Source organism: Fusarium tjaetaba (assembly GCF_013396195.1).
Source record: "Fusarium tjaetaba strain NRRL 66243 chromosome Unknown NRRL66243_c0000101, whole genome shotgun sequence".
Taxonomy (NCBI): domain Eukaryota; kingdom Fungi; phylum Ascomycota; class Sordariomycetes; order Hypocreales; family Nectriaceae; genus Fusarium; species Fusarium tjaetaba.
In genome coordinates this window covers 73,469-91,769 of record NW_023501297.1, presented here as the reverse complement: position 1 = coordinate 91,769, position 18,301 = coordinate 73,469, and the positions used below count along the sequence as shown (strand labels likewise).

Genomic DNA, 18,301 nt, shown 5'->3' with positions numbered 1-18,301 from the left:
ATGTTTGGGTAATATCAACAACTGGGCGCAATTGAAATCAAGGTATGTTATGGGAGTGATTGGCACAGAAGATCGAGGCGGGCGGCATGTTAAGATGTCTGGTCTGTGATAATGCAACCCCCCTGCTTATTCTTGCCATGTGTGGCACGCGTGAGGTTAGTTGGCGTGGGGAATCAAAGGGGAAATCCAAGGGGCAGGTCAGTGAGTGATCTGCAATCTGGCAGAGATCTGAGGCCCCAGCAGCAGAGACCTTGCAGCTTCATTCACTTATCGGGCGACTCATGCAGAGAACACGTTTGCCATTGAGACGTGCATCAAGACAATAGAGTCGTGTAAGTGAAGAAGTGCGTCTAAACTGTTGCTAAAGTAGGCACCTAGCTATCACTAACGGTAGGTAGTTTCGACTGCCACTAGGGAGGGGCCGCCAGAGATCCCATTGACACTTGACACTGGATCGGACGCTATCTTCTGCCGCTGTGTTTTTTTCCGAGAGAATTTTCGCCGAGTGCTAACTCTTCTCGTAGATCAGTGGTCACTGACTCGACATCCCTGCTCCTCCATTGACTGTACCTCAGCCAAGATGCGGCACAGTCACACCCACAGCAATGCAAGCTAAGTAGCCTCGATCTTAGGGTACAGGAACCGGTAAGTGTGGTGGGTGCTTTGAATCGAACAGTGTTCTTTTTCATGGCTTATCAGAGGCTGGCATCAACCTCGCCCCATGTCATAGCGCACTCCATGTGAGGCGCGTGATGTGAGCTTCAGCTGCCATCTCCATCTATTACGTGGAGAATTGACCAGGCGGGTTTAAGTGTTGATAGGCTATGCATCAGGCTTTGGTCGGGCTAAAATGGAACATCGATCAAGCTGAGGTGATCTGCACAGACAGAACAGGGGCAGCGTCTCGCGGGATTGTTCCGTGGCTAGCGTGGCGTAGCTACTTACGTTAGGCTTGCTTCCTTGATGGGTACTACCATCGCCTAGCAAGTATCCTTGGAGCCAATCAAGCATCCCTTACATATGCATGAGTCCCATTTCGACAAGCCTCCAAAAGGGTTCGGAGATACTCCGTAGCCTCCGGATGATTTGTATGGTGCCGCTGAAGACAGCGAGATAACGTAAATACAGGTCGACGCTTTTCGGTGCTGTGTCATACAATTTGAACTTGAATTTGGAGGAATAACAGTGATAATAATGTTTAATACAAGAATAAAAGAACATCCCAACTGACTCGTCATCTGGGATTATAATATACAATATACAGTCCGCTGTTCAGCGCTGTTCTTTCTCGCAATTTGCGACTCTTCTCAAACCTGTGAGATTGATTTCCCAACATGAAACAGCAATTGTTTTGAATCTTGGAAGATAGCCGCGTCGATGTCCGTTCCGTTTGCTCAACCCTAAACCCGCCAATCTTGTACTGCCATCCCTGTAATCCCCTTGGACCTGTATGTTACTCGTCGCTTCCTGGTCCGATCCTCTTCTGCAATGATAGCTACCGCGGCAGGGACAAACTTGATGCTGCGATACCGCTTGTTATGGCGCGCATGCAGCCTCCGGTGAGTCTGGAGATTGTCATAGCGATTGAATTGATCCTTTCCGCAAAACTCGCAGACAAAGTTATTCTCTCCTTCACTGTGATGCCTGTGTTTTGTCAGATATACGTCTCGTGGGGATCAAGTTTGGAATGGAACATACGTTTGCTTATGGCGCTTGAGGTGCTCAACGCGTCGAAAGGCTTTGTTGCATCCTGGGAAGTCACATGCGCCCGTTGCCTTTTTGATGACTCGGAAGACACAAGTCTCGTTTGCTTGCTTCGTTGACTTCGGAACCTTCCGCTGAAGAGACATTGCTGTCTCGTCTGCGAGGCTGTGCCTCTCTGGCGGAGACTCCGTCTCACAGATCGATCTGGAGTCCCGCAGCGGACAAGCACTGGGTGGGTAGGGGTCCTGGCCAGTGCAGTTTGAGACATCTGAGACCCGCCTCTCGGAAGCCTCTGAGAGCGGGCTGTCGCTGAAACATGACAATGAAGGCATCGATGCAATGCTCCCAGAACGGGATAGAGCTTGCGGGCACGGTACCGCAACGACATTGAAGTAACTGTCGCTTGTTCCTCCAGGTGTACTGGGCATTGGGAATGGACTGATCGGACCGACTGGGCTGACATCGACCTTGCCTGTATACGACAAGTGCTGATAGTCCATGTCGGCGTACTGTTGATGTATAAGATGCTGATACGGCAAGCCTCCGGTTTCAGAACAGGTGCTGTCTGACATGAATGAAGAGACCGGACATGCCGTATTTGTCCAGTAGTATGCGTTATTGTAGAGATCGTTGTAATCCAAGGGCACTGATTCCATCCAGTCTGATCTTGGTGACGAGGTAGGGGTGACAGGAGCATCAGGTGACGAGGCAAAGGCAAAGGCTGTGTCGATTGGTACAAAGCACTGGCCCCCCATGTTGATGGTATTGTTCATGCTGAGTGCAAAGTCAAGCAAGCGAACTGATTCGGTGAGGAAGACTTAAATATTAAAAATCCTTAATATAGACAGTCAAGCGGTTTGAACACTATAGCAAAGAACTTAGATATCATAGAGGATATGGGTTCTTAAGAATGAAGGATACAGCAGATCTTGCCTCTAACATTGCCTCATCATGCAGTGTGAATTCACAGCATCATGACAGAGAATATACATCACAAGCAACGGCTCAGCCTGAGACAAAAGAAGGCTGCCACTCAAAAGGCCCGAAGAGTATCGATAACGGCCTCAATCCATGCTATGGCGGGAATTCCCTTCTGGCCGCGATCGAGATCTTGGATCCTATCAACGCGCATCCATTGTCAATACAGCAGTTCTTTTTCAGCTGGGTTGTCCCTTTGGCATGTCGATCAGGCTAACTCAGGGTCTTGGCAGGGCCTGATCATTTGCCAACCATTCTTTCGGCCCAGGTTGGATGCATATGCCATTGCGGCAGGATCATGCAAGCCAGGACGCATTGACGGCAAAGTGCTGCATCTACGATACGCGAGATGGCTGTTCTGATAGCCTCTATTGCTTGAGCCTCAGCAACCGTAGATTGAAGAACCATTAGTGGCTAAAGATTCTATCCAGATCCATTTTCCGTCTGTAAATCTAACCAGCCGATATCCATCCTTATCTCAAGCCGGAAATTTGATTTTAATTCCGTCTCCTTTATCGCTTCCCTCTCCCAATAATCACAAACATGATCAGGTGTACTACTTCCCAGCCGTGCCAACAACGCATTGTCCAGAGGCAAACCTGCTGTCCCGTGTTTCATTTCTTGTCTACGATATGGAACTGATGCTCCGATGCATATCGGCGCAAGACGAGAAAGTCCCTGCAGATCCTTACTCTGGTCGGTTTCTACTGCATATCTCCACCCCACCACCGAGAACCCCTGTCTATGGCCTTCAGACGGAATCTGGGGTATGCTCGTGGACCTGGTTCGTGTCACTAGTGATTCAGTTTGCGGCAATCAACAGCGTCGATCTTGACTCACTCCTTCGGCACGCCCTTATGTCTTGGGGAACAAATCCCGTGGTCTTTGCATCCCTGCAGACTAAAGAGCAATCTACCAATGTTTCATAGGGCCCCTCCACTTAAACCCTGGCCGCGGAATTGGATCGTGGGCTGACGCGGAGTGAGACCTTTCTAGCGTGGCTGGGCGTGCACCTTTAAGGATTCTTGGTTGGCTGGGTATTGTGACCACAACGGGAGAGAGTGATGAGAAAACACGACCAAAGCAGAGAGAAGTATGTCATCTGACCCTGCTTACTGGTGACAGTAAATGTCCATACACACTTTCTATTTGCTGACCACTGGAAGAAAAAGCAACGGCACTGTTACATAGTGCTTACAGCCTGAATCGAACACACATTTACAGATACCAATCATCTGGCATACCCTGAATATCAAACCAGTGCCCCTCTGTAGATCCCATCCCACACCCCTTGCGTGTCCATCCCGCCGGGTTGAGCTCCCTTAAGCTTGTCTTTAGCCGTCCTTGAAACTGCTCCGTATGACGTTTGTATTTCGTCTGAACAGGTTGCACCAACGAAAATAATGAATTGGCGACCCCATCACCATCATTGAACGAGCCTGAACGAACCTATCAATATATTACCTGATGCTTAACAAATCAAAGGGGCGATACCGTACTCATATCACTAGATTCAGAACGTAAAACAGTTTCATACAAGTATAGTCACCTTTGCGCCTCATTTCAATCTCAATAAAGTCAGAACAATTCCTTTGTTCATATTAGCCCCTTCAATATTGTTTTCAACTACCTGTTATTCTCCGACCATTCCCAAGTCCATTTCCTTCGTTTCATATCATTACGATCTTCACCCTTGAGTACGATCGCCCTCTGGTCGATCGATAACTCAACGACCATGATTAGTATGAGATCCAATTTCCCGGATCATGACTTGAGGGTATACAGGCATGCTGTAACCGGCCCTTCTCGCCCTTGTGTTCAACAACATACTCCACCGACCTCAGACATAGGAAGCCCAGATGTCGAGATTGAAGGTGTGTCCTGTAAAGCAGCTTACGGTGCAAGCTCTCATCAACTGACGATTCCAACAGACAGCGATATCGACTCTCAAGATGCACCCAGTCTCGAAAGCGTACCTTGCCTCGTCACTCCACCTCCCAACCGTTCCTCGATGCGGCTACCGAGCTTTGAGGCCTTTGATCGTGGAGTTGAAGCTACCGCACGACCGAGCGGGCGCATAAGCGATCATTCTCGAGGCTTTATACTTCCAAGTCCTTCGGAGTTGATTGCCCATGGGGATCGAAGGCCTCCGCCTCCTACCCCTCGACTGCCATGGTCTTCGTGGAGTTGCCCAAGCGCCAACTCGTTCAACGAGTACAGTTATTCACAGCAGAGGGCAGTGACTGGCCTCGGTATTCTCCCTTTCAGTCTCAGTAACGCTCAACGCACCGTCTATGAGAGTCTTCCATATGGCGCCGCAGACAAGCAATTCACACCTCGTCTTGGTCCATCCGCTGCCAGTTCCTGGCATGATGTATCGACTGATGTGGACTCCAACTATCGGTTCAATCAGAAGTATACAATCGAACAGGGAGACTTCATCATTTACGCCAGACACGACAAGAAGCTGAGCTGGTCAGGTGTCGTAAGAGAGTTTGCTTGCCAGTTTGGCAATACTCCTCGACGCACAATCCAAGGCCTCCAAGCTTGGCACTATCGAATAAACAATCAGATACCAGTCTGGGATGAAGACGGATGGCTATGCTTTGATCACGAAGACGATGACAAACCTCGTCAAATCAGCATCAAAGCTCGCGAACGACACATGTATCTACATCCCGGAGAGTCATTGGGTATTGCCTCACGTTATCCCGAACGGGCTGTGAACTACTCGTGGGTTGACCCCATGACAAAGCTGGTGGCAAAGGATTGGGGTATGTAACCTTTACTTCTTGACAATCAAGGACGACATTAACCACGTCAGCAGCTGCCAAACGAACTCTACAATATGAGACACGACGGCGAAGACAGGGAAAGCGGCTGCGGCGATTGTTTGCCAAGCAGAATTCAGATTGAGCGCTCAATCGCAGGCTACAGAAAGTAAAGTTTCTTTGTTATGTACGATATGACTGAGTTTGGGTTTGCAACGATGTTTATGACATGGAGCATGGTCTCAGCCTGTCCCAAGTGTATAGTTATGGCTAATGGTTAACGGCTTATGGTATGAACGTGTTGGTTTGGATGGTGCTACGGCTCACTTGCGGATCTATGACTTACATAGAGCATTTACCACAGAATTGTCTATTGATTTTAATTTGCTCAGTTTATCGGGGAATATTAAAAATGACGCATGATTAATAAAATCTGTGAGTTTCTTGATAAGTTGCCCTAAATCAAGTGATCACTTGCCATCGGCTGCCAAGATTCATCCCAACGAGATGGAGAAATGGCTGATCGAATGAACCACAGATGGACAAGGTTATTGTCATTCTGAATCAAGCCACATGCAGATCGCAAGCCACACTGACACATATGCGAGCGACATGCGGTGGTCTTAGCAGCACTAAGCTCTAACTTGCTTAGCACGTAATATCTGCATGGACAACTCATCTTGAGACACGGCTCAGTGAGACACGGCTCCTTGAGACACGGCAGAGTCTTAATGCCCCTCTTAACGGCTTACTCATATTTGCAACGAAGATTAGGGTATAGCTTAAGCGGTACTTGTAGGGAGAATAAACTGGGAATGCCGACTGCGAGATACACGCTGTTTGAGCCACAAGTAACAGTGCTCTGCATCCCTGTTGTTCCAAAATATCCGACGGAATGCCCAGAGAGTATTGACCGAATGTTTCACCGATGCCATAGTCTTCAAAGCCCAAAATCTCAACATGAGTATTGCCGGCCAAGATGGCCGGTAGTAAGCTAGGTTCTCTCTGCCGGAATAAGCTCTCAGCCACAAATCTCAACTAACACTTCTGCAGGTAGTAAGCATAGAGGCATGACTAACGAAGCACCGTAGAATCTGTTGCGTTTGCAATAGTGGTGCAGCAAATTGATTAGCAAGTGAACTCATGGCTGGTGGGTTGAGCAGTAGTATTCCTCTAAAGACTAAATGTCGGTAACCTTGTCAACAACAGAGACCCATCCCTTAAGACAGACCCAGATGCTGGTGAATCTACTAGCTATGCAAATGTTTGACAAAACAAAGACCGAGGAAAGACATTCCAGCATGCAACAGTCATATACAGGGATGGATATGTGAAGCGGTGAGTGAAGGGCGATGTAGAACCATGATGGGATTTAAAATTACTGTCTCGATCCATCACAGGCTCCTGAGACTTGTCATGATCTCAGGTATATAAGAGTCTCGTTGTTCTCGCAAATATCTATTCATCTCATCATCACAATCACAATCATCCACTACCACTCCAACACTTCAACCAACACTTCCAACACTACATCCTTCAAAATGTATGCCTACACTGTCATCGCTTTCCTGGCCGCTTCCGCCGCCGCCGCCGCTGGCGGTCCCTCTATCTCCGGCCTTACCGTTCAGCAGGCTGCCAACTCTTGCGCCAACGGCCAGAGCGTTTACTGCTGTAACAAGACTACCAACAAGCCTGCTGGTAACTCCGTTGGCGACGGTGCCGGCATCGCCAATGGTCTGAACCTCTTCAGCCAGTGCTCCAAGCTCGACGTCAATGTCCTCGCCATTGCCAACAACCTCCTCAACAAGGAGTGCCAGGCCAATGCTGCTTGCTGCCAGGACAGCCCCGGAACCGTAAGCAACCCGTCCAAACAGTACATGATACAAGCTGACAATCCACAGGCCGCTGGTGGTCTCATAAACGCTGCTCTTCCTTGCGTTGCTATTAGCAACCTCGTCTAAGGTTGAGCTTTCAGCAGTCCCTTCGGGTATTCAATGGGACGTCTGGGGGCAGGAGAAGGCTTGGATTCGCAGCCTTTGAGGATATGCCTGAGAGGTCTTGGCAATGCGATCTGATCGCATGATACTTGTTGGAACTAGAGGTCCTGTACGATTTTATCTTCAGGTGTTGCTTCGATTCACTAGTGTGCGACTTTTAATACAAGATTTATCTTCCTATATACATTTCCTGACTTACAACCTGACTCACACAAGTTGTACATGGCTGAGCTTACACTGGTCGTATCTGGTCCCTACATCTCCTACGATACTACGGTAAAGTCATACCATATGTCTTCTGTTACAAGTTGAAGACTTGAAGTCTCTTGCGCCATAAAAGTCAGAACAACGCACCACTTGTAGGTATTGCCAACACAGTTACAGTTTTTGTTCAACAGCTGCCATTAGAGGACCATGCTCTAAATTCTGACATGATGGTGGCCTCGCTTGTATATCTGACTTTACTGTCTGATCCTTTCACCGCAATACTGGCAAGCTCCAACGTCGGCCACAAACCACTCCAAACTTCGATATGTAAGAGCTAGTTCATCAATTGATGGCGACACAAGGTTCTCCCCCCGGAATAAGCCCTCAGCCACAAGTCTAAACTGAGTACGTCTTCAGCCAAGACGCAGAGGTCAAATTAAGGAGAGCAATTCTTAACACACGAGTCCCGACGAAGTGTTTAAGCAAAGCCAACTATCACGATCCAACGACCTAAGAAGAAAGAGAGGAAAATGAGTCAAAGATGGATCGTATTCAAGTATCTAAGCATATCTGGCATCCAATTAAACTCCATTACTAAGCACAACCTTTTCAACCAGAATAACCTGTCCCGTGTCGCCGACGGTAAGTAGCCCAGGAGTTGTGCATCCGGCGTCTTTGGCCGGGGGTAAACTCTTCATAGCAGATGCTGCGACATACAGTCAGTGGTGAACCAGTAACGTTTTGCAAATTACTTACTCATACGAGTAATCCATGTAATTATGAACTGGATCGTAACCAGGGATATCGGGACAAGTGTCCTTTCGCGTAGGACAACCACTTGTTGGCTCTCCCTGTGCCGGGGTATCAGCGACTGAATCCCCTGGGGCATCGCATCCATTCTCAAACGTGTGAAAAAGACTGAACCAATGCCCGACTTCATGGATCGCAGTGCCGCCCAAGTTATACGGTGCAGCATCGCCGCCGGGAACACTCTGCGCCTCGATCACACAGCCGTCACGGATGAATACATCGGATCCAGTGGTGGTGTTTGACGGAAAGGTACAGTAACCAAGAGCGGATGTGCTACCAAGCCTCGCAGTATCGACGAAGTAAAGATTGAGAGTGCTGTAGTCGCCCTGACGAAGCTCTCTTCTCATTCCGATCTCATCGCCGCCGCCAGCCCATTTTGAGTTGGTAGTGTAGGTTGTGTTTTTCAGATCAAATGAGATATTGTGAGGTGCGAATGCTGCGTTTAAAACTTTGAACTGGGCAGCTACTTGACGTTGCGAAATGGCTTCCGATGCGTTTGAGGTCACAACGTGGATGTAGGTATCGACACAGATATGTTCCGAGGTCTCAATCTTGGTAATCTTCTCAATCTCCTCAAGTGCCTTCACGCTGGCTCTTTGTTCAGGAGTAGGATCGTTGATGGCGCAGCGGGAATATTGGTTTGAGTACTGGGCATACGCTACCGCGTTGCTGAAAAGGAGCAGAATTAAGGCACTGAGAAACATGTTTGAATGTAGAGTGAGAGCTGCAAAGGGTTGAATAGAGACTACAGGGAAACAGTGGGCAGAAGTCAGCGTTCAGGGGCATCTTCTTATATCCCATTGTCGTTGTTACATATGAACTTCCGAGGGTGACTTCAGCACCGTAGGAATTCATTTCTCACTACGCTTCTTGACACTTATTGTTCCCAGATCAATATCCCTCTTTCAGCTGTTGCGTGATATCAAGAATGCCATGGAAATATTGGCAATTACGATTAATGAATAGCCCTTTATCGGCTGACACGTCCACTGTCTCACTGTGAGTGCCCTTTGGGTGAACACGGCACGGTAGATGGATATTGGATCCAGAAACAGGATGGGATTTGACATATTCGATAGTGGCTCGAAGGGAGAGCGGCATAGGACGGAATAGCTTGAAGAATGGGAGTATCACAGATGATCGACAGGGCGCCCAGAAAAGTGTCTCGAAGCCTAGCGTCAATATCACGCCTCATTGTCTGAGGGAACCAAATTGTACATTGAATGATACTTCCTAGCTCATATCGTGTAATGACACATCGCGGTTCCACACAGGAAGGTGAGGCATGGAAGAGAAGAAGCTAGGGAAGTAGAGGATACCAAAGACCTACAGTTATCTTGTTTGTGTCAATGACATCATATCACGATGGCATGTATCGCTCATAAGTAAAATGAGTGCGATGTTGAATTACACAGATTAAGCTATCTATATCCACCAACGCAAATATCTAAGCTCCCCTACACCATCAACCACCTCCTATAAATAGCACTAGGCTATCGGTGCTGATTTGAGCTCTCAGCCACAAGTCTCAATTGAAAATAACACATCTCTCTGAATAGTCCGACTTCAAAGGCAACAAGGTTACCTAGCTGGTCATGGAATGACTTCATGGTCCTCCAAGATGGGTTAGCACGCATGAAGAGACAAGTTGGTGGGAAAAGCTCACCATGAGACTTTGTACATCGGTCAAAGAGACTGAAAAGAGCTTAAACACCGCCAGGAACTGCGGGAGCAGCGGGGGCACCAGCAGCTGGCGCAGAGGGAGCGACAGCAGGACTAGTAGGAACAGCAGCAACGCTTGAGACCTCAGTAGGAACGCCGTTGACAGTAGTAGGGACACCAACAACATCAGTGGCGCAACCAATGGCTTCCGTGGTGGTTGTGGCAGGAGATATGAGAGCGCTGAGAGAAGAGATGATAGCCTCAAGATCTCCAGGAGCCTGGCGCTTGTCAAAAGGAAGGCCGCCATCCAAGGCATCAGAGGTGGTAGTGACAGCAGTGACCTCAGTGGGAGTACCAGAGACAGAAGTCGAGAAAGTCAGGATATCCGTCATGGACTGAGTAGGGACGTCGGGAAACTGGCCGAGGAGAGAGCTGAGCGAGTCGAAGAAAGCTTCAAGACCAGCTGGGTCGAACTGACGTTTCTCAAGAGCGGCAGCGTTGGAGCTATCATGGGGAGCCGCAAAGACAACAGAAAGGAGGGCAAGACCGATAACAGACTTCATTTTGAATAAAGAAGTTGAACTTGGTGATAGTGAGATAAGTTTAGTTGTTGATACGGTGAGTGGTGCAAGTGTTTGAATGATGCGAATTGTTGTAGTGCTGAGATGGAAGGAAGCCCCATGAGATATTATATATTGAATTCTGAAGGCTATTCTAACAGACATTGACGTTATCAAGAAATGTCTAGATGACGCAACTTTCTTGGTATGTCGGTGGCTGTAGCCACGAGAAAGAATGCCTGGATGTTCTACGTAATTGTCATCGAAATCAATCGCGATCGATGGTTTCCAGATACGATCTGATCGATGCAGTAGGTCATGAGAGACTAAATATATGAACTTAGACTGGGCGGTTTGGCAAACAGTACTGATGTTCTAGATGTGGAACGCGGAATCAACCGTGGCATATCTCAAAGTGGTAGGTTTGCACTGGGCTTCGACGGATACGCACTGACTTCTTTCAAAGTCTCTTAGCATGTAACACTAGAGACACAAGATATTAGGACCGATTAGTAAGACAATTCCTTCTTGACCATTGAGACGTAGAAGTGTTGACGAAACCAAGAATTCCTGTCATCGAAGTTCCGATCAGATATATGCGTTGAGACATGGCCCGAACACGAAACGTCTCGCAATGACGAAATTGCCTATGATTGAATATTGTGGCACGTGAGATAATCGTAGCTAATAGTTCATCCTCATGCTGAGCCTTCACCCCATTACAGCATCCTGCGGTTTCGTTCGCTCATCTATGCAGTAATCGCTAGTGAAATTCTGCACGTCCACGTGATTTTCACCCTTGATTTTATTCCGAGCAATGAATAGACGATAATATTGCCAATATGCAGGCAGTTCGGAACGCTATGCCGCTTGATAAGAATTTCTCAATAAATCGTCGCCCCTTTTGTTCTCTATCGTGCCCTTCCTGTTATTCAGCATCACTTCATCCCTCAACATGAAGTTTATGCCGATAAATACGTTGCTAGATCCGTCGTTGCCTACGTCTAGTTTCTAGCTAACTGCACTTCATCTCGTCTTTTACTGCGCAAAAAAGGACCATGCGCTCTATTATCGTCACGGCTATCTTCGCCGGCTATGCCGCAGCAAGTTCACTTTCAAAACAACCCAAGCCCATCAGAAGGACCTCAACCTTCCAGATAGTGTACAACGGGACAGAAAAGTTGAAAGCCGCCAATAATACCTTGTACATAGGGTCGCCCAAACAAGACGCTTGCTGTAATCAGTTCAATGCTGAGGATGCGGCTACCTTCTATCTACAAGACGAAGAGCTCTTCCTCTATTCACCTGGAAATCCCAAGCAACAGGTGACTGTGAACAGTACAAAAGCCGCTACAGAATGTGAGAAAACTTCCATGGGACGCTACACTCGGCTCACAATATTTCCTCTAGGTCAAAATTCCGTCGGTTACTCCATTGGTTCAAGGGAAAAGCTGGACAAGGCACTGAGAGAAGGTTGGCGGATAGATGATGATGACAATATTACCTTCGATGGCCTCAACCTGATGGCGTGTAGCAGCTCTGGGGTTGGGCGGGACATTATTGTGCAGAAAAGTGATTGCCCGCTCAAGGGCTGCAGGGCGTGTCGGAGGGTCACTGCAAAGGCGACGTACACAAGCCATCCCACAAGTTGCTTATATAGTGGAGAGGGACAGGTTGTTTCACACTTTTGTTTGTAGCGAGCTAGTCAGGATGTTTATGAGATATGCAGCTGTATGATCACGGACCTTACTGCTAAACTTGACCGCGATCTGAGATGTTTTGAACTCATATCTGTGATAGACTTTGGAGAGTTATGCATATTTCAGTGATAATCCTCGATATTTAAGAATAATATTAACTGCTTCAGCGCGCAATTCTTCTTAGATTAAACTCAGACAAGCAAAGGTGGGAACAACTCCAGTCATATCAACCCTGCGTTGCAGCTACAAGTTAGCGACCAGTGGCTCTTGCAAACCGTGTACCGTGTAGTACATAAGAAGACTCCCTTTTCCTTCTTGGCCTAAAAGAGGAACTGAAGTGAAGGGGTTGATTGTCAGAGGTTGACTGCTGAGGTCGCGGGAGCCGAAACAAAATTCAGGGAGAGCGCGGAGATTTAAATGTGAGTGAAACACAGCCTTGTGATGCAGCGCAACCAGAGACCACTATCGACATGTGCCGCGATTACCCCTTATTTGACTCGGATCTTTATTGTTAGTCTATCCGTATGGTGGCTGCAAAGAGGGACTATTGATTTGTGCCGTGTTTAGCGCATTTTTGACTCAGAAGACCGTTGCAAGTCTACCTACCAAAACTCTCCCTTGATATTGCCATATACGGCAACCAAGATTATTGTGAGAGTCCAAGAGAGCAGAAATCACTATAAAGATCTCGATATGCCGACGCTCTGGAATGAGTAACAATCCAACCCTCATTCGATCTACACTCCTTTAGCCACATTCATTTAGTCCCCCCTTACCACGAGACTCCTAACATCTCACAACATGAAGTTCTCTACACCAGCCCTTCTTCTTGCTTCCATTCCAATCGCCTTTGCTAGCCCTGGCAGCTATGGATATGGATACGGATGTGACTGTGAGAAGGTTGCTACTGTAACCGCTACATCAACATGTACGGTGACGAAGTCATTTCACGACCCTCCGGCCACCAAGACCGTCAAAGTCACTGTACCCATCTACAAAGCCCCAGCCACCAAGACTGTCACCAGGGTTATTACCTCAGTCGCGGATCCTCCCGCCGCCAAGACTGTCAAAGTCACGGCTACCATCTACAGCCCCCCAGTCACTAAGACTGTTACCAAAGTTGCCACCGTCACAGAGCCCATGTACAAGGCCCCAATCACCAAGACTGTCACTAAAGCTATCACCACATATGGTTGGAAGCCTACTGTCACCAAGTACCACAACGAGCCAGCATACACCATGTACAAGACTCAGACTGTCACGGAATCTATCACCAAGCCCTGCGCTGATTACGGAAAGCCTCAGTACAACATTGGCGTTTATGACAACTCAGGATATGGCAACTCTGGAAGCGGAGACTACTATGCCTGAGAGACGCGGAGTCTTGAATATTAGTGTTTTGTTGTTTCGTTTTAATATTTTCAACTCTCCGTATGGGGACAGGCAATTTGGCGGTTTGGAGCTAGTTATATCAGATTTATGTTCAGGGCAACGCTTTTACGCCTTGTTAGAGTACAGGAACCTGTTTAATCATAATATTACTCTTTGTTGTTTAATCGCAGTTCTCAGCTCGTGATAATTTGCCATTATAAGATCGCCGGTTCAGTTACGAAGTAGAAGCCGCTTGCTGGCAGTGCTATCCAGGGAGAGGCGATAGCCATTGATCAAACCAATTACCCTTATGTTATTAAATGGTCATGTTAGATAGGCTGACGGTCGCAAGCGGGGAAAAGGTTGCTTGCAAAGTGCTTCCCTGCAGCCTTGAGTAACACAGATGCTACCAGGATAGAAACGAGTGGGAATTGTGCTTCCTTGTCAACATTCATAAAAAGATCTTCTAACCGATAGATTATTTTGAGCTCGGGCTTGTACCTTAACTTCTTAAGTGCTTATGACTATTTTCAACGTTCGTCATGGCTAGCCCATTTTTGATACCATAACGCGACAGCATGTTTGATAAGCCAATACTCGGTGAAAGCATCAACTCTGTTGGACTTGAAACTTTTGTTGTGTCTCCCTCAAGCGGAATCCATTCGGATTATGTCTATGATGCTTTGTAATTCCTGATAACATTTTATGAAATACCCTATCCACGTCAGCCACAAGCCGGAGTAATAACCATCTGTATACCTGAAAGCTGGTGGAAGCCAGTCATGCGAAAAGGAAATAGTCGAGAGTATTTAAAGCACGAATCACTAACTTGATGAAGAAACTCTTTGTTCCAGATATGGGTATATCCACAGCATAGGATTTCTTTCTGTCAGCAAGTTTGACAGCGAAATGAGGATATTTATTTCAGGTATAGAGTGTTAGGTTCTAGATGGAGGTGAATACTAAGCCTGGTGTGTAGGAGGAAAGAAAGCTCGCAACGCTTATCGTAAGTTATAAAAAGACTGGGGTATTGGTTTATAAGTTTAGGATAGGTTTAGGATACCCTTTACTGAGTTTACTCTGAAACATTATATTAAGGTCTGATATTCTTCACAACTCTATATAGTTATATGTGATTCAAGTTTAGCAAGCTGCAGTAATGGATACCGGACTCGCAGCTAAATTTCCTTTACATTTGAGATACTGTGAGCTTTAGTCGCCCACGCTTTAACCCAGATTATCCAGGCCTCACAAAAAGACACAGAAACCATGCAATACATGTGTAAAAATGGAATTACCAAACATGCGTGACTTCTGATAAGTCATCCACTACACACTCTAACTTAGACTACCCTTGCACCGCTTATGCATTCAAACAAGTCATCTCCCCAGCTTGACGTTCCATGAATGAAGAAACTATCTACTGCGGTAAGGTTCGGGTTCAAAAAGAGGCTTCAGCCTTCAGGGCACAGCACAAAGGTAAAGGACGCCCTCACTATTTCGTAGAATCGTACTTTTATCTGAAAGCTAGACATCTTAATGACTCACTTTGAAGGTGTATAAATAAGTGGCTGCCTGCTGCTCATCCTCGCACATTATCCAGCTCAAAGGACACCAAACAGAATACGTGAGCACCTTTATTGGTCAAACAGTCAATACGGGCCACAAACAAGAAATTAAAACGGCACTTGGGCAAACATGACGGAGACACGCGTTCGGCACCTGTTGACAGTGATTCAGCTTGGTTGTTGTCATTGCATCTTGGCCCATGGCTGACAGTGATTCACTGCCCATCAGCTGACAAAAACACTTGATACGCCTGTTCTCTGTCTTTCGACTCATCCCACCAACCTGAATTCTGAGTCTCTACATCATCAATCTAAAGCCTAGGTTCTGTGTGGTGATTACAAGTTCTCAGCCTACCGACCTCCCATCGTGAGGCGCCTCAGCCAGTCCACCAAGACCTTCAGCACAGGACAAGACCTACCAGAAGAAATACAAACTACAGACGCAAACGCCCACTTCAACCGTCTTTTGGATACACCCGGGCAGCTGCAGATTTCCCACAAAGCACGCTTCCTCCGCTCTGCCAGCCTTCACCATGACGACCTTTGATGCTGAAACATTCACTTTCCTCTCCTCCATCAAGGAGCCCGTCCTCGAAGACGGAGCAACGCGCACAAGGCTCCTCGACATGATGAACAATCTCACATCTCCCCACCCTTGCGAGATCATGCAGTGGCTGCAGATGCCAGAGTTCCGCGCCTTTGCCTCTGACAACCTTCTGGTTCATTGTGTCCAAACCTGGGTTGGCTACAGAACTGAAACCCACTTGTTGTGGATCTTTCTGCTCCTAGGCAAGTTTATCGCGAGGATGCTTGGGCGAGAGGGGTTTGAGTGCACAGTCGGCGGTACACGATACCAGTGCCCTAGACCCGAAGAGGCGAAGATGGAGCTGGAGTACAGGTATAATGAATGGGCATACGAGATGGAGGAGACGGCGATTGATGTGCCTTTTACGTTTGGAGTTTCGTTGATCTAAGGCGATGTTGCAGTCTTGCTCTATTTGGAGTTGATAGTCCCCACAGCTGNNCACGCGCCTCACACACGAGCTTAGCTTGCATCCCGTACCTTGCTTCTACGGTATCGCTCCTAGCTTTACATCAATCTCTGAAGCTTCTAGGATAGCTTATCAATAAAGCCTGAGGGAAGGAATGATAACATCCTTGCACTTGTTGGATCATAAGCTCCGTCAAGCAACGTGATAAGACTTGAACAATGTTCACGGCCAAGGATTATCTTACCGCCACTTTCAGTCAGACAAATCCTTTCCCAATAGCCAATACATATTATTCATCATCATAAAACTATCATCGTGAGGATGTTTCTTCTCCTTATGTTCCCAAAATGGTGAAATGCAGCGACGAGGCATAATGGTCCATCCGCCCACAGTCCAAATCTAGACCCCAATCCGTCGGCAGCCGAGCAATCCCAACACAGCCCTCGCGACACGTCCTCTTCAATTCTCAGCCTCATCATTCGACCAATGACACAAGCTCGTCCCTGCGACAAAAGTCGGCAAGTCCAGCGCCATCCCTGCACCGCCTCCAACCAACCAGATCGTCCGCCTTCGAAGGCATCAGCTTAGTGCAACGCCATATCCGCCAGGGCTTTTTCCGATCGGTACAACGCTAATTCCCATTTAGTACTGTATGCAGCGCTGTAGCACAGCCACAGACCTTCTGATCTACCGACCGCACTAAATAATTGGCTGTTTGGCCTTCAGCTGCCAGGCACAGACATCGCATGGAAAAGCTGTTTTAGCTGATGATCTACTTACATGAGATCCTCCGACCCAGCGCCCCGGTTCTAAGGGGTCTTGGCACGAATGTGTAAGAGAAATCGACGCAGGGGTACCGCGAAATTCTTCCCTCTAAGGAAAATATTATCGAAGATCGTTTTTATGATGAGGAGAGGTATCAGCCTTATAAGATCTCGGTTGACCAATCGCCATTCATATGTAGACTGTAACAGGAAGAGCGGTCCATTTGTACTGAAACGAGTTGATTCTGTCGGAGGCAGCGATATTTCAATATTGGATAACGCAGAGTTTGCTTTGGTTGATTGGGGGTCAAGAGGAAGGAGACTCTCCTTATGCCAAATAGTCGTTTGACATGAATCGGTTTGGTATATAAACGTACTCCTTCAGTTTCGAAAGTAAATTAAAGAAACTCAGCTTTGTGGTATCAAGCTTCCTTCACAGGAACTCATCGTGAAAAGCCCAGACTCAACACGCCGTTCACTTTTTTATAACCTTCATTATGATATTTCCAGCATTTGTTGCAAACTTGGAGGACATATACACCAACAGTTCTTCAAGTTCTGGGGGCTCCTACCAGATCTCAGACCAAGTCGTTGACATAGGCTTCCCTCAAATCATGCAACTGACCTGGACACCATCACCCTCTACAATGGCTCTTTTCATCTGTGAACCGAGTTCCAATACTCTCTATGCAGTCTGTATGCCTCGTGGCTGGCAAGGGCCGACATATCTCTTCCCAGGGTCCAGCGTTGCTGGAGACCCGATATCGTCTGGAATCAAATCCAGCGACGGATTCATCTTTCAACTCCCCAGAATACCTAGTTACAACACTCCCTCTGACCAAGTCACTATGACCTACCATCGTTCACGGTCTAATCCTCGGTACAGTTTCTCTATGAGGGTTGAACACGGTGGAAGTCGTAGAACAGAGTCCTTCGAATGGCGCGTGTCGTCAGAAGCTCAGAGAAGCGCTTACAGCATGGTATGGGAGCTTGTATCGCTAGGTCGTACAAGCAAGTCGAGCTCAACCCGCTCGCGAAGTGCTGAAGTTGTTGCCATGATGCACGAAGACAATACTGCATCAGGATCAGTGTCTGCCCAAAGGTCGGGAGGTTTTCAATTTCTGGGCAGGGCAGCCACGGGTTCAATGGGATTTCATTGGACTGTCACAGCTTTAATGACTAGTGTAGCAATTCTGCAGGATACCAGCCGAGACTAG

General features: G+C 47.4%; 8 protein-coding genes across 8 annotated transcripts; 5 read left to right on the top strand and 3 right to left on the bottom strand.

Annotated features, from left to right (window-relative positions):
- Positions 1-1,400: 1,400 nt before the first annotated feature.
- On the bottom strand, positions 1,401-2,477 carry FTJAE_5292 (zinc finger odd-paired-like (opl); the record flags this gene model as incomplete). The annotated part of the gene is made up of 2 exons (XM_037351784.1): positions 1,401-1,644; positions 1,699-2,477. 2 exons carry the CDS (start codon positions 2,475-2,477, stop codon positions 1,401-1,403), a joined length of 1,023 nt encoding a protein of 340 aa, XP_037207654.1.
- Positions 2,478-4,417: 1,940 nt separating this feature from the next.
- On the top strand, positions 4,418-5,464 carry FTJAE_5291 (uncharacterized protein; the record flags this gene model as incomplete). Its single annotated transcript, XM_037351783.1, has 3 exons — positions 4,418-4,424; positions 4,527-4,556; positions 4,614-5,464. The coding sequence occupies 3 exons, from the start codon at positions 4,418-4,420 to the stop codon at positions 5,462-5,464; spliced, it is 888 nt and encodes a 295-aa protein (XP_037207653.1).
- A 1,530-nt stretch (positions 5,465-6,994) lies between these two features.
- Positions 6,995-7,414, top strand: FTJAE_5290 (fungal hydrophobin domain protein; the record flags this gene model as incomplete). Its single annotated transcript, XM_037351782.1, has 2 exons — positions 6,995-7,306; positions 7,355-7,414. The coding sequence occupies 2 exons, from the start codon at positions 6,995-6,997 to the stop codon at positions 7,412-7,414; spliced, it is 372 nt and encodes a 123-aa protein (XP_037207652.1).
- An 852-nt stretch (positions 7,415-8,266) lies between these two features.
- FTJAE_5289 (metalloprotease MEP1) lies at positions 8,267-9,171 on the bottom strand (the record flags this gene model as incomplete). The annotated part of the gene is made up of 2 exons (XM_037351780.1): positions 8,267-8,363; positions 8,414-9,171. The coding sequence occupies 2 exons, from the start codon at positions 9,169-9,171 to the stop codon at positions 8,267-8,269; spliced, it is 855 nt and encodes a 284-aa protein (XP_037207651.1).
- Positions 9,172-10,173: 1,002 nt separating this feature from the next.
- On the bottom strand, positions 10,174-10,692 carry FTJAE_5288 (uncharacterized protein; the record flags this gene model as incomplete). The annotated part of the gene is made up of 1 exon (XM_037351779.1): positions 10,174-10,692. One exon carries the CDS (start codon positions 10,690-10,692, stop codon positions 10,174-10,176), a length of 519 nt encoding a protein of 172 aa, XP_037207650.1.
- A 2,498-nt stretch (positions 10,693-13,190) lies between these two features.
- On the top strand, positions 13,191-13,760 carry FTJAE_5287 (uncharacterized protein; the record flags this gene model as incomplete). Its single annotated transcript, XM_037351778.1, has 1 exon — positions 13,191-13,760. The coding sequence occupies one exon, from the start codon at positions 13,191-13,193 to the stop codon at positions 13,758-13,760; it is 570 nt and encodes a 189-aa protein (XP_037207649.1).
- A 2,101-nt stretch (positions 13,761-15,861) lies between these two features.
- Positions 15,862-16,302, top strand: FTJAE_5286 (uncharacterized protein; the record flags this gene model as incomplete). Its single annotated transcript, XM_037351777.1, has 1 exon — positions 15,862-16,302. One exon carries the CDS (start codon positions 15,862-15,864, stop codon positions 16,300-16,302), a length of 441 nt encoding a protein of 146 aa, XP_037207648.1.
- A 1,279-nt stretch (positions 16,303-17,581) lies between these two features.
- FTJAE_5285 (uncharacterized protein) lies at positions 17,582-18,301 on the top strand (the record flags this gene model as incomplete). The annotated part of the gene is made up of 1 exon (XM_037351776.1): positions 17,582-18,301. One exon carries the CDS (start codon positions 17,582-17,584, stop codon positions 18,299-18,301), a length of 720 nt encoding a protein of 239 aa, XP_037207647.1.